Raw genomic sequence first — 13,787 nt, forward strand, 5'->3', positions numbered from 1 at the left:
GTTATCATATTATATGAAAGTGAATTAGCTGCTTCCATGGTAATTAACCAGTTGATATATCCTGTTATGGGTTTGTTATGATATATTGAAGTAATGGCAACATATTTACTATATGGGAACAGAAAAAGGTTTATTCCATACTGAAAGGAAAAGAAAAGAGACAACATTTTGGCTGCGGAGCCTTCTTCAGGTGTGAGGGAGAGAGGGAAACTGGCAGTTAATAGTGAAGGGAGAACAGAAAACAGGGCAGTTGAGAGGCGGTGTGGATCTGAGGAGAAGGAGTATCAACACTCTGGGAGAACTGGAAAGAGAGGTGTGAAGTCGAATAGGATTAGAAGGAGACAAGACTATTGTTAAGGGAAGTGGGGGGTGTGATCTTAGTTGCAGGATTTGGCTTTCGGATGCCTTTCTGTAATAGGAGTTACCTACTTGAATATATTTACTATACTGTGTGTACCGTAAAGGATTAGGTCAAAAGAATGCAATAGTAAGAGTACAGTTCTGTAAGTGCTTAAAGTAACCTGTGTAGGAAAATCTGGACAGGCCTTAGGAAAGATCACTTGCCGGAGTTCAAACACAAATGTTCAGTTTCCTTTCCTGTCCCAATCAGGGCCATGCTGCGGATGTCTTTGAGGCATACTCCCAGCTCCTTACTGAGATGGTTCTGCGGCTGCCCTATCAGATAAAGAAGATTGCGGACACCAACCCTCGCATCCCTCCGCCCATCTTTGACCACTCCTGGTTCTACTTCCTGTCTGAGGTAACCCCTGAGCCAGCTGGGCTCCGAGAGAGAGTCCCATCTCAAATGAACCGTCTGACCTTTCACTTCCTGCTGGAAACAAAGCTTGAATTGAATGGCCAAACACTCTTCTTTAATTATATGTTTCTGGCCAGTTCTGAATGTTTTTTTTTACCTCTGCAAGACACTAAGGCTTTTGAAAGTAAAAGGTGGGCTTGATGGTAAATTACATGCTGAAAAAGATGGCAAACCACTCTGCCTTCTGCCAGATACCACAGGAACAGAGTCTTGGGAGCCAAAAAGAAAATAAGCACCTCTGTTGTACAAGTGGAACATTAAACACTAGATTATAAAAGCAAAACGGATATTAGCTGTATGTGTTGTCTGGGCACCCAGGAGGTTGGGTCCCACATGGCTGTGTCATAAAAGTGCCCAAAGATACACATCCAGTCATGATATCTGCATCTAGTACAGATCTAAATGTTTAATGAAACATCAGATTTTGAGCAATGTCTTTTCCCAATTTGAGCATATCTGCAAAGGCACTAAATTAAATTGAATGCTAATATTAAAAGGCTTCCCAGTTGTCTCTGAATCCTATGGCACTGTGGGAAATGTAGATCCCTTTTGTGAAAGTGACGTGTCCAGCCCAACGCTGGATACTGTGTCCTGGAGACTGAAGGTCCTGTTGGTTTATTCCCCAGTACCTGATGATCCAGCAGACCCCCTTTGTGCGCCGTCAAGTGCGCAAGCTGCTGCTCTTCATCTGCGGCTCCAAGGAGAAGTACCGCCAGCTGCGCGATCTGCACACGCTGGACTCCCATGTGCGAGGCATCAAGAAGCTGCTGGAGGAACAGGGCATCTTCCTGCGTGCCGGCGTGGTGACCGCCACGTCCGGCTCGGCCCTGCAGTACGACACCCTGATCAGCCTGGTGAGTACTGCCTGCACAGGCTCTGGACTCACGCTGGGCCTGCTGGCCATGAAGAGCAGCGCTGGGCCTGCTGGCCATGAAGAGCAGGCATGCAACAGCTCAGTCGCTGAAAACAACGTGAACAAAAGACACAAACTGGCCACCTGACCCACTGCAGGGAGACCCAGAATTGAGACTGCTCTGTCGAAGATTTCTGTGCATTTTGCTTTGTTAAGAAAGGGGCGTAGAAAGTAGGGTTGTTAAAAAATATATATTCCAGTATGTCCTCCCGTACATGGACTCAACAGACTATATGTGAAAGCCTTGCATTTATCTATTTTAACTATTTTTTTCTTCTTTAAGATGGAGCATCTGAAAGCTTGTGCTGAGATTGCCACCCAGCGAACTATAAACTGGCAGAAGTTTTGCATGAAGGACGATTGTAAGTATTCTAGAGCTAATTAGTTCATTTCTTGAACTTCACTCATAATATCAAAACATTCTGCTGACTGTTGTTTCTGACGTAGTAGTATTGCTCTATTATTCCTTATTTGGAATACAGGAGACCCAGAACAGAGCTTGACCTTGAACCTGTAGTTGGGTTTGGGCCTTTTAAAGGGGAGAATAGGGGTTTTAACCTTTACTGGCTGGAAGGAATCTCCGGAATAAAATTGAAGTCTCCAATTATAAGCAGCCTATCTGATGTCCTTAATTCCAAACTATTAGACTTTGAGTGGAAGTGTATCTTTGGGGCACCTCCTGAAGATTCCCAGAGGGGGTTTTCTATAGGGGGAATGTAGGAGATGGCCATAGAAGTTGGGGTCTGCTGTACCTGCAGTGGATTTTTGGCCGTCCTACTCGGTAAACTCTGTTCCTGTCTCTCTTCCTCTCTCTCTCCAGCGGTGCTGTACTTCCTGCTGCAGGTGAGCTTCCTGGTGGACGAGGGCGTGTCCCCTGTGCTCCTGCAGCTGCTGTCCTGCGCCCTGTGTGGCAGTAAGGTCCTCTCAGCCTCCTCGTCCTCGGGGCAGTCCGGCACCGCGGCGCCAGGAACCTCCCAGTCGAGTTCCCAAAGCAAGTCCTCCAGCAAGAAGAGCAAGAAGGAGGACAAGGAGAAGGAGAAGGATGGTGAGCATCAGCAAAGTCTGGTCCCATTCCCGGATTTCCCCTGTATTAGGAGCTCAGGCTACTCCAGTCACACGGCTTTCATTTCTACAGTTGTCTTTATGACAGCCCAGTAGGCTTTTAAAGCATGATATTCAGTTGCAGGCATACCTAGAAGAATTTCATCAAGGGCGTATGGTAGCTTCAGCTTTATATGTTGTATACTTGTTGAAACAGATTAGAAAATCTCGCAGGCCTGCACCTTTTTCCAGCTGTACTGACATTGGCAGTGCCTTGCAGAAGAAGATCCCTGCAGACGCATTCTGCGGCATTTCTCTGTGCTGTAGCGAGCGACGTGTCTTATCTGTGTGCTCCGCAGGTGAGGGTGTGGGCAGCCAGGAGGATCAGCTGTGCACCGCGCTGGTCAGCCAGCTTAACAAGTTTGCCGACAAGGAGACTCTCATCCAGTTCCTGCGCTGCTTCCTGCTGGAATCCAACTCCTCCTCTGTGCGCTGGCAGGCTCACTGCCTGGCCCTGCACATCTACAGGTATGGACTGGCATGGAGTTTATGGGTGTTACACCCGTGCTGTCCGTGACCATGATCTGCTGTGCCCTCTTAGTGCTGCTGTGTATTTCAGTTACTTTGTGTGTTGTTCTGAATTCAAGTACACTAGTGAGCAGTTCATACCAGTTAACATTTATATACCCAGGAATAGTAACATGGGCATTGCTGACCCCCGGAGCAGTCATAAAACAACCACTTAATTGTTACTTTTGCTTCCTTTTAAACCAAAATGCTTAAGTCCTTCATTGTCCTATGTCATTGAAATGATGATTACTGGTGATTTTTATTTAGACACAAGCTTAAGTTAGAATGGCATGCCCATGTTGAGTGATATTCTTATTAATCCAGAAGGATTCCTTATAGATTTAGATCATTTGAATTGAATTTGCGTTATGATATGCATGTAGACGTTTCAGAGTATGATACTCCATATTGATTCTTCCCTTCCAGGAACTCCGGTAAATCCCAGCAGGAGCTGCTTTTGGATCTCACCTGGGCTATCTGGCCTGAGCTCCCGGCGTACGGCCGCAAGGCCGCCCAGTTCGTGGACCTCCTGGGCTACTTCTCTCTCAAAACTCCGCAGACTGAGAAGAAGGTAACCGCAAGTGGCGCCTTCTTAAACTCATGTTCCCGACTTAGGTTAATAACAGTGTTATTTCCAAAGGAATAACAACCCTTTAAATCTTTCCCAGTGGGAAGAGCAGTAACTGTTTCCCAAAAAACCCTGTGTTGAGCAGATATTAAGTTTTCTTCATGATGGAAATCATTAAGTCTCAAAGCTCCGAAATAAAGGAGGAGTTGTGTAGGTGAATGATCTTTTTGTTGTGTCAAAGAAAGATGATTAAGATGCCCTTTCTGTCAACCTAATTTTATTTTCTGGGAGATTCTACCTCACAGTATGTACTGCAGCATGTTAAAATACATGCAACAATGACTATGGTTTAGTTCCAGTTTCATGCTGTCACTATTTTATCACTATTTTAACAGCTGAAGGAGTATTCCCAGAAGGCTGTTGAGATTCTGAGAACACAGAACCACATTCTCACAAACCATCCTAACTCCAACATCTACAAGTGAGTTTTTCTGTCACTGGGCTTGTCCACTGACATTTCTGTGTTTTCACAACTGTCAACTAGTTTTTTTGCCATTTTCTTTTCTCTTTTGAGCCCTTTTTCGTTTTTCATTTTTTCACTCATAGCAACTTTCACTTTTTATTTCTTCATAATTTATAAACAATTATAAATGTATAGACGCTGTGGTTATAAGTTTTAATTGAGAGTGAAATGCATTCACACAAAATGGTACTGAGTACAAAGAAAATAATTGCCCTCTGCTCTTCACATTTCTTAGCACTCTGTCAGGACTGGTGGAGTTTGATGGATACTACCTGGAAAGTGATCCCTGTCTGGTCTGCAACAATCCCGAAGTGCCATTTTCTGTGAGTAATAGTGATAAAAACTAGCTTTTACTAGACTTTACTAGAGTAAAGTCATTTGATAAAAGTACCAATTAGGTCAAAAACTGAACAAAACAGGATCATTTATTTAAATAAGCTGCGATTGAAGACACCAGTGGTTTCATTGCCTGATGTTTAATGAGGTTTTGAAAGGGAAAAGCTATAGAGGGCAGAATCGGTAAAGGTTCAGAAGTCCAGAGTATCTATAAGTTGTAAAATGCTTGTACTTTAAGTCTACTAGTGTGGACAAAGTCTGATGTGGTGACATTGAAATAACAAAAGGAGGGATATTAGAGACACACAGAACTACACATAATTTGGTGTTCTAAATTAGTTTTTGGCAAGAAATGAAGGAGATGGTGATCAGATGATTTTGTTGAAGTGCCATGCATCTTGATTGCGTCCTTCTCCTGTGATCTGCAGAACATCAAGCTGTCCTCTATCAAAGTCGACACCCGGTACACCACCACCCAACAGGTGGTGAAGCTCATCGGCAGCCACACCATCAGCAAAGTCACCGTCAAGATTGGCGACCTGAAACGCACCAAAATGGTTCGCACCATTAACCTGTACTACAACAACCGGACTGTGCAGGCCATCGTAGAGCTGAAAAACAAGTAAGTGGCCCAGAACTCCATGTAGGTTGCAGCAAGTTCCCTAACGATTAGTTATCTTCCTCTTTATGGGACTTAAAAGTTGAGAAAATATTCACAAAACCAGAAAATTACAATTAATTTTGTCTTAAAGAAGATAAAGTTCTTACAGTTCACAATTTTACTTTCCTGTGAAGTATTTTTATGTCCGACCTGTATGATCAGTATTTGAGAGAATGAGTGAAGAAGTGAGTTACCTGTCTTATCAGATCTCAGGGCTGCATGGTGAAATAATTGGTTAATTGCAACACTGGTTTTTCTCCAGACCTGCTCGCTGGCACAAAGCGAAGAAAGTGCAGCTGACCCCTGGCCAGACGGAGGTGAAGATCGACCTCCCCCTGCCTATCGTGGCCTCCAATCTGATGATCGAGTTTGCCGACTTCTACGAGAACTACCAGGCCTCCACCGAGACCCTGCAGTGCCCGCGGTGCAGTGCGTCCGTCCCCGCCAACCCCGGGGTCTGTGGCAACTGTGGCGAGAACGTGTACCAGTGCCACAAGTGCAGGTGTGTGAGGGAACCGAACGTGAACATTCCTGAAGTATTATTCACAGGGGCGTTGGCGACCCAGGGTGTGGGAAGGCTGGCCCTTTTAATTCCTGGGGACTGATTAAAAAATCTTGCCGTGGGCACAAATGATTAGATCAGTGAAGAGGTTAGATATTAAAAGATTTCAGAATAACTTAGCGGGCCACCAGTGATTGAGTGCAGGTTCAGTCCTGCATAGAGGCATGGAGTCCCTGTAGCAACATCCAGGCATAGCTAGTGCTGTGACCAATGTCCACAGCAGTGGGTGAGCACCACAGGGTTTAGATATACTGGAGTCAGCCAGGTAATCCTAGGTTTAAAACACTGGCCAGGCCCCTGAACTTATTAGGGAGGGTTTTGTCTGTCCTCCATTCAGTACCAACTCTTCACTGGGCAATATGGAATTATATTGGTGGGCATATTAATTATATTAATATGGAACTGGGTTCCAGGGTGAGAAATGTTGCATGGTTCAACAATGCCCATTTCTAGGTAAGTGCAAAAGGGTTTAGCAGATCTGAAGAACAAGTAGATAAATTCAAATTCCAGAGGACAATGTTGGAGAATAAGATTGGCTGTTTTGGTATGATTTTTTTTTTCCCTTGTCTTTGGGTGTTTTGATTTAATGAATAGCTGCTGCATGTCTCGTCAGGTCTATTAACTATGACGAGAAGGATCCCTTCCTGTGCAATGCCTGTGGCTTTTGCAAATACGCCCGCTTTGACTTCATGCTGTATGCCAAGCCCTGCTGTGCTGTGGACCCCATTGAGAACGAGGAGGACAGGAAGAAGGTGAGGAAGGGCACCCTGGTTATAGATTGACTCAGTATCAACCAGTGTTACTTTGATTTATCTGGCGCGTTGGAAATTTGATTGCAAGAGACTGTTGCACATACACAATGTTGCATTTTCACTAACGCTTAGCGATCCCAAAGAGAAGAGGCATTCTTTTATGTTCTCTGCTTCCATGGTGACTTTAAGATTCAGCAGTGCTAGGGTTATTAATAAACATCACTGTCTAATAATGTCTGATAGTAGACCATTTTGAAAAGGAACCTGGTCATTATAAAATGAGCCAGTTGGGTATCAAGGTAAAACGGTTCTACATATGCCCATGCCTAAGATATAGACATCTGCACCACTTCCTGTCAGGTAGGCCCTGGTGTAGGTGGTAGTTTATACCATACAAGCAGAAGCCCTGCAGGACCATTGGACAGCCGCAGTGTGTTTTGGCGTTGAGATAGGAGTGTTGGTTGATTTTTGTCTCCCAGGCCGTGACCAACATCAACACGCTCCTGGACAAGGCGGACCGTGTGTACCATCAGCTCATGGGGCACCGGCCCCAGCTGGAGACCCTGCTCTGCAAAGTGAATGAAGCAGCGCCTGAGAAGCCACAGGTAAGGCAGGCTGCCCTCCACCACCACCAGCGTGCAGCCCCCACCTGGATGATGTGACAGCAGCCAAAGTGCACCAGTACGCTCCCCACACACCAGCTCTCAGTGGGGAGGAGAGCAGAGTGATGAAGCCAGTTCAGAGATGGGGATTAGTAGGATGCCATGATTGGTAAAGGCCAGGGGAACTTTAGCCAGGACATTGGGGTCACACCCCTACTCTTTTTGAGAAATACCCTGGGATTTTAATGACCTCAGAGAGTCAGGGCTTTGGTTTTACCTCTCATTTGAAGGGTGGCTCCTTTTTTACAGTATATTGTCCCCATCATGTAGTGTTTTAATTATTAAATCCCTGTTTGTTAACTGCACTTGGGAGAAAATGTAACCAAAATAGCCCAACGTTTCCATGTAGGATTTCATGTATATGATAGCCTGAAGTATAACCAGTCGCAGTTCTGAATGCTGACATGATCTTAAACCTCTAATCTGCCCTGAATGTGAAGAAATTAAAGATCAAGCCTGATGGGGATGATTGCAGGGAGTTGACTTGGGTTTTCATTTTCACAGATATGTCTGCAGGAAATTTTTTTTTTAAAAGAGGCTCAATCCGGAATGGTGCAATGTTCAAAAATTTCGAACTGAGGTCCGTGTCCAGAGGCTGTTCCTGCAGAGTCTTTCTCATGCCTGGCGTGTGTTTTGTTTGTTCCCAGGACGACACGGGCGCGGGGGCTGGGGTGGGTGCCTCCTCTGCCAGTGTGAACAGGTACATCCAGCAGCTGGCCCAGGAGTACTGTGGGGACTGCAAGACCTCCTTTGATGAGCTCTCCAAAATCATACAGGTCAGAGCAGAGCGAAACAGGCAAGCATCCATCTCCCTGCAGGGAAAGGAATCTTTTGGGAGATTTTCCTGAGCTGGATATCTTAATTATCTGTAGAAAGGGGCTTTAGCTTTGTGTTTATTTAAAATTCCATACCTCAGATCTCTTTAAAATTGTTTCATTTGTTGGCTGAGTAGCTGAAACATGTCTGAACTTAAGCCCTGAATGAGAAGGATGTTCGAGGAATGAGAATGGCGATCAAAAGCGGTAATTTCAGAATCCTCTCCGAATAGCTGCCTCGCCCTCAGGTTGGGCTGACCGCGTGGGTCTTTGTCCTCCTCAGAAAGTGCTGGCGTCCCGGAAGGAGCTGCTGGAGTACGACCTGCAGCAGCGGGAGGCGGCCACCAAGTCCTCGCGCACCGCCGCCCTGCCCACCTTCACCGCCAGCCAGTACCGCGCGCTCTCCGTGCTGGGCTGCGGCCACACCTCCTCCACCAAGTGCTACGGCTGCGCCTCGGCCGTGACGGGCCACTGCATCACCCTGCTGCGCGCCCTGGCCACCAACAGCGCCATCCGGCAGATCCTGGTGCTGCAGGGCCTGATCCGCGAGCTCTTCGAGTACAACCTGCGGAGGGGCACGGCCGCCATGAGAGAGGAGGTGCGGCAGCTCATGTGCCTGCTCACCAGGTAGGCCCGGGGGGCACCGGCTGGGTCTTACCGCAGGCCTCAGCTGCATCCAAAGCCGTTCTCATAGCCTTAAATATTCTTGATTCATCTCTTACCTGATTCAAGCAGATATTGCATAAAGGCCCTGTGTCATGGGGCAATATTGGGACCATGGTAACACACTTCCATGAGCAGCCAAATGGACATTTCAAGTCAACAGCTTTGTTTAGCTCTGTACCATGTCCTCCCTTGGACACCAGCCATAATGGACACAGGTGGTGTCACACTGAGGTAGTACCCTAGTGAAAATGTCATCTAAATATAAAATATGCTGCTGCTGTCTTCCCCTTGGTCCCTCTGCTTTGTGTGCATAAATATTGGCCTGCAGTGCACAGTTCTTAGAGTACAATTGTGTGAATCAGCCAGCTGAGTTCTTAAAACTCCCAGTAGTTGTAGGCTGAGATCAGCCAGAGTTGGAGAGAAACCTCGTTTCAAGCACTTGCAAGCCAGGTGGCAATATTAAGACTGACATAGGCATAGAAGACCAATTTTATATTTAGTTACTTTCCTTAAGAATTCAAAATGTTCCTATTCAGACACATCATCAGCAGCCTCTCTTGGGAGGGTCACAGTCGTACTTGTGTTAGAGTGAAGCGTTCCTTGGGTTCGAAGGTCCTGTGTTGAGAATTTGCCTCCCTGTTGCTACAGAGACCATCCAGATGCCACCCAGCAGATGAATGACCTTATCATTGCCAAGGTGTCGGCTGCTCTGAAAGGACACTGGGCCAATCCTGACCTGGTGAGCGTGAGCTGGATTTTCGGTATCCTAGAGTGGCCTGTGATCCAAGGATTTTATTATTGCATCTTTCCATTTCAGCCAGATTTTTTTCAAAGTGTAATTACAAGACTACAGTAATAAGTGGACTGTAGTAGTGACTGTATACACCAACGTCTGTAGTTTTCCCTACTCGGACGGGCTGTGTAAGTGTTGTTACTGGTCTTTAGGAGGCAGTAGTGAGTACAGGTAGTTCTCACACTGTAAGTGTCCCTGTGGTTGTGTTTATAGGTCAGCAGTCTTCAGTATGAGATGCTGCTACTGACAGATTCCATTGCCAAAGAAGGGGGCTGCTGGGAGCTGCGCCTGCGTTGTGGTGAGCAGAACTCGGGCTCTTTCTTATTTCAAGAGCTTCTCTCATGATACAAGATTTGTAGGTGAAGTATTTGAAATGGGCTTTCCTGAGGTTTATCGTCATCAGCTTTGTTACATTATGCAAATACCCTGCATTAATTAGAAAATATGATTCTTTTGACTGCTTTTGTTTTTTTTGCCGATGTTCTGTGTTCCTGTGAGGGTAGGGTTGTACATACAGTACAAATAAACAGTTTCTTAATAACCGTGAGACTGCAGCATATTGATTTGGCAGTGTATAACAGCATTTTAAAGTGCGCTTTTCTTAGTTCACGGTATACTTAGCTTCTGCGGCAGATGATCATTTCAAAGTAAGAAAAAATCTTTGAGTCTGGTACAGCACAGTCACTACAGTTGTGCAGGCATTGTCTTCAGTGTGTGACATGCGACACTAATCTGATCTCCCCTGCTTCTTGCAATCAGCTCTCAGCCTGTTCCTGATGGCTGTGAATATCAAGACCCCAGTAGTGGTGGAAAACATCACCCTGATGTGCCTGAGGATCCTGCAGAAGCTCATCAAACCCCCAGCACCAACCAGCAAGAAGAACAAGGTACACACTCACAGGCATCCCAGCCCCAAGTGATGGATGACTAATACATGCCTGGGATTAATCAGTAACAGCTGTTTGTGCATTGTTCCATCTGAAGCATTGTTTCATTGTTTGATGCTGTTTAACAGTTTGAAGGATTTTACTAAAGATCTTTTAAAAGTGAGCATGGCATCTGAATTGCAGATATTGTGACAGAAAAGAAAAAAAGGCAGTCAGTGCATTTCATTCTTCTCATGCTTTGTCAGGTGGGAATAAGCAGTCTGTTACAAAGAGCAAGTCGAAAACTACCAAATTCCAATCAAATATGAATACTTTCTAGTTTATATGAAACCTGCTCTGTTGAATCACTAAATACTATCTCTGATAAGAATGACAGGTTAAGCCCTGAAAGGAATTTTAAGTGCTCATTTTTCTCCGATTCTGCTAGGATGCTGCTGTTGAATCTCTGACCACAGTCAAGCCCTACAGCAATGAGATCCATGCACAGGCCCAGCTCTGGCTCAAGAAGGATCCCAAGGCATCTTATGAAGCCTGGAAAAAATGTCTTCCAGCCAGAGGTAAACCATTTTAATGCCTTTTTTTATTGTCACTGAAATTATTGGCTTTTGAGCCAATTTCAGGGGTTGGGGAAAGAGTGTGTTTGGAGGCATGCTCATCCAAATTAGTACTTATACCTCAATACCGAAGAATAATGATGGGCCATCCTCTTGATTAATAAGTACGGTGTTTGCTGAGGGAGAGAGCTCTTTACGATGATTTCTATTTTGGCAGTAATTTTCTCGAGCCTCCCCTGCCCCACACGCCTCGGGTCCAGCAGCTGTGATGAAGGGGTGGGGCCGGAGGTCGTGTTGACGCAGGTGGCGATTGTGTCTTGACAGGTCAGGAGAACATCGCCAAGCCCCAGAGCAAGGCAGAGGCGCGGCGCCAGTACCTCATGGAGAAGTATGTGTGGAAATGGAAGCAGTTCATGAGCAAGAGGGGAAAGAGAACCTCTCCTCTGGACCTTAAGCTGGGACACAACAACTGGCTGCGACAGGTAGCGTTAATATAAGATCACTTTATTGGCCATATACGATTTCTTGCATCAAGAATTTGAATTTTCGCATACCCCAGCTTGCTCTCAATAAGACACACACAGACAGGGAGAGAAGCTTGGGGTCAGAGCGCAGGGTCAGCCATTTATACAGCGCCCCTGGAGCAGCTGGGGTTAAGGGCCTTGCTCAGGGTCCCAACAAAGTAGGATTCCTATGCCGGCCACAGGATTTGAACTGGCAACCTTCCAGCCACAGAGCCACCGCTCTGCCCACAGACATGTTAAAGTCAGAGTGCTGTGTTGAATGTAGTAAAAGCTTTCTAAAACTTAGACTTTTATCTTTGTTCCAACTGTGTAAGGATTGCAGGTCATTAAGAGTTAGAAAGTTCGTTAATGTTTTTGCATATACATTTTTCTTGTATTCACTTTGCATAAAGAGGTGGTTAAAGAAATGCGGTATGGGAAAGCAGTTCCTCGTGAACTTTTACCGCAGCAGAATAGAAACTGTCCTCACTAGTGGCATCACTGTGTTGTACATCAATACTGCAATGCATGACAGGCACACTACAAGGGGCTGTGGCCGCGGCACAGGACTATAGGACTTGAATTAATTGGTGAGATTCACCCCATCTGCTGTCGCAATAAAGGCCAATCCATCATTCAGGATCACAACCATCTCGACCACAAACTGTTCTCCCCCTTGCACTCTGGCAAGTGGTACTGCACCACTAAAGCACAGACCGCTAGACTTAAGAACAGCTTCTATCCTACTGCAGAACACATCCTCAACAGCTGACTGCTGTGCCTCAGACTCAGTACACATCTGCACTCTGCACCTTTTGCATGGTATGCTATGTTTTTTTCTCACTACTACATACCTGTGATCTCACAACATATTTATTGTTCCTGTTATTTATTATGTTTGTAATTTGCTAAGAAGAATTCCAATGTACATATGTATATGGAAATAAACTCCTCTACTGTACTCTTTGCATATGTGGCTGCCTCTGTGCTTTTTGAGAGCAACTATGTAAATGGCTGATGTTTTTCTAAAAACCGTTGGATGTAAGACTGGTGCCCGTGCTTTTGAAAACAATTTGTACTCAATACCCAATTCTGTTGCACAGTCTGGAGGAGGGTGCTTGAGAAATGTTTTTAGGGCTTCTTTACTTTCAGGACTAAGATGGCAGGCAGTCACTGTTTCAAGGGTTTGGTAGCAAATCACAGGAAGTGCGCCTTTCGTCTTCCAGGTCCTCTTCACTCCTGCCACCCAGGCAGCCCGGCAAGCGGCCTGCACCATCGTGGAGGCCCTGACCACCATCCCCAGCCGCAAGCAGCAAGTCCTGGACCTGCTCACCAGGTACTGCCCTGCTGCCAGCCGTGCAAGGAGGAAACCCAGCCAGTGGCAGCTAAACCTTGAACTTGAACTTTATTGCCATATGTAACCGGTACTGGTACAATGGAATTCTTACTTACAGAAAGTCTCTCGATTGTAAAACAAGTGTAAAAAACAAAACAAAGTGCAAACAGTGCATCAAGACAATGTACAAACAAACAGTAGCCAATGTACAAGTAAACATGTAGATAGTTTGAATGTAAACAATACAGACGTGTAAACAATGACTGGAGATGTGCAATAAATAAGAAATAAAACAAGAGTATTAACGTATAAATAAACATTAAAACAGCCACACAACGAGAGAGCTTTCTGTAAACTGTCGCCATCTTGCCAGCGCCGGAACTGTTCAGAAAGCAAGACCTTCTTGACCGTCTCCCGACTTTCTGTGTGGTTGACTTCTGCTTCTGATCTGCTCCTTGTGACCAAGTGGAAGCAGATGCGCTAGTGCACAACTGTTTGTCCATCAGACTTCAGTGGTGTTTTGCAGATCTCTCCCTCTTAGCGGAGATCTTTGCAGATCTGTTTTCGTTGTGAAGTGTCATGGAAGACTTCAAAACCTAAAGGCGTGGACTGTCGGAATTCAGGTTGACATTTTTTTAAGCTTGTTTTTTGCTCTTCTTCCAGCTACCTGGACGAGCTCAGTATCGCAGGGGAGTGCGCAGCCGAGTACTTGGCTCTTTACCAGAAGCTCATTAAGCCAGCCCACTGGAAGGTGTATCTGGCAGCTCGGGGAGTCTTGCCATACATTGGCAACCTCATTACCAAGGTATTTCAGTGCCTGTTAAATGC

The 13,787-nt window shown here is 45.6% G+C and overlaps 1 protein-coding gene across 7 annotated transcripts in view; it reads left to right on the forward strand.

Annotated features, from left to right (window-relative positions):
• Positions 1–13,787, forward strand: part of ubr4 (ubiquitin protein ligase E3 component n-recognin 4) — a 70,276-nt gene that overhangs the window by 39,287 nt on the left and 17,202 nt on the right. For all 7 annotated transcript variants that reach the window (XM_088937917.1, XM_088937919.1, XM_088937918.1 and 4 more), the window contains 21 exons: positions 611–760; positions 1,444–1,671; positions 2,014–2,092; positions 2,551–2,775; positions 3,131–3,299; positions 3,768–3,912; positions 4,305–4,390; positions 4,668–4,755; positions 5,197–5,390; positions 5,692–5,931; positions 6,605–6,743; positions 7,223–7,348; positions 8,053–8,181; positions 8,504–8,847; positions 9,535–9,625; positions 9,893–9,977; positions 10,439–10,566; positions 10,994–11,123; positions 11,445–11,602; positions 12,850–12,959; positions 13,623–13,764. In XM_088937917.1, coding sequence (XP_088794043.1) covers positions 611–760; positions 1,444–1,671; positions 2,014–2,092; positions 2,551–2,775; positions 3,131–3,299; positions 3,768–3,912; positions 4,305–4,390; positions 4,668–4,755; positions 5,197–5,390; positions 5,692–5,931; positions 6,605–6,743; positions 7,223–7,348; positions 8,053–8,181; positions 8,504–8,847; positions 9,535–9,625; positions 9,893–9,977; positions 10,439–10,566; positions 10,994–11,123; positions 11,445–11,602; positions 12,850–12,959; positions 13,623–13,764 — 3,186 coding nt within the window. The remainder of the gene's footprint in view (positions 1–610; positions 761–1,443; positions 1,672–2,013; positions 2,093–2,550; positions 2,776–3,130; positions 3,300–3,767; positions 3,913–4,304; positions 4,391–4,667; positions 4,756–5,196; positions 5,391–5,691; positions 5,932–6,604; positions 6,744–7,222; positions 7,349–8,052; positions 8,182–8,503; positions 8,848–9,534; positions 9,626–9,892; positions 9,978–10,438; positions 10,567–10,993; positions 11,124–11,444; positions 11,603–12,849; positions 12,960–13,622; positions 13,765–13,787) is intronic.

This window comes from Atractosteus spatula, chromosome 20 (genome assembly GCF_055471065.1).
Source record: "Atractosteus spatula isolate fAtrSpa1 chromosome 20, fAtrSpa1.hap1, whole genome shotgun sequence".
NCBI lineage: Eukaryota > Metazoa > Chordata > Actinopteri > Semionotiformes > Lepisosteidae > Atractosteus > Atractosteus spatula.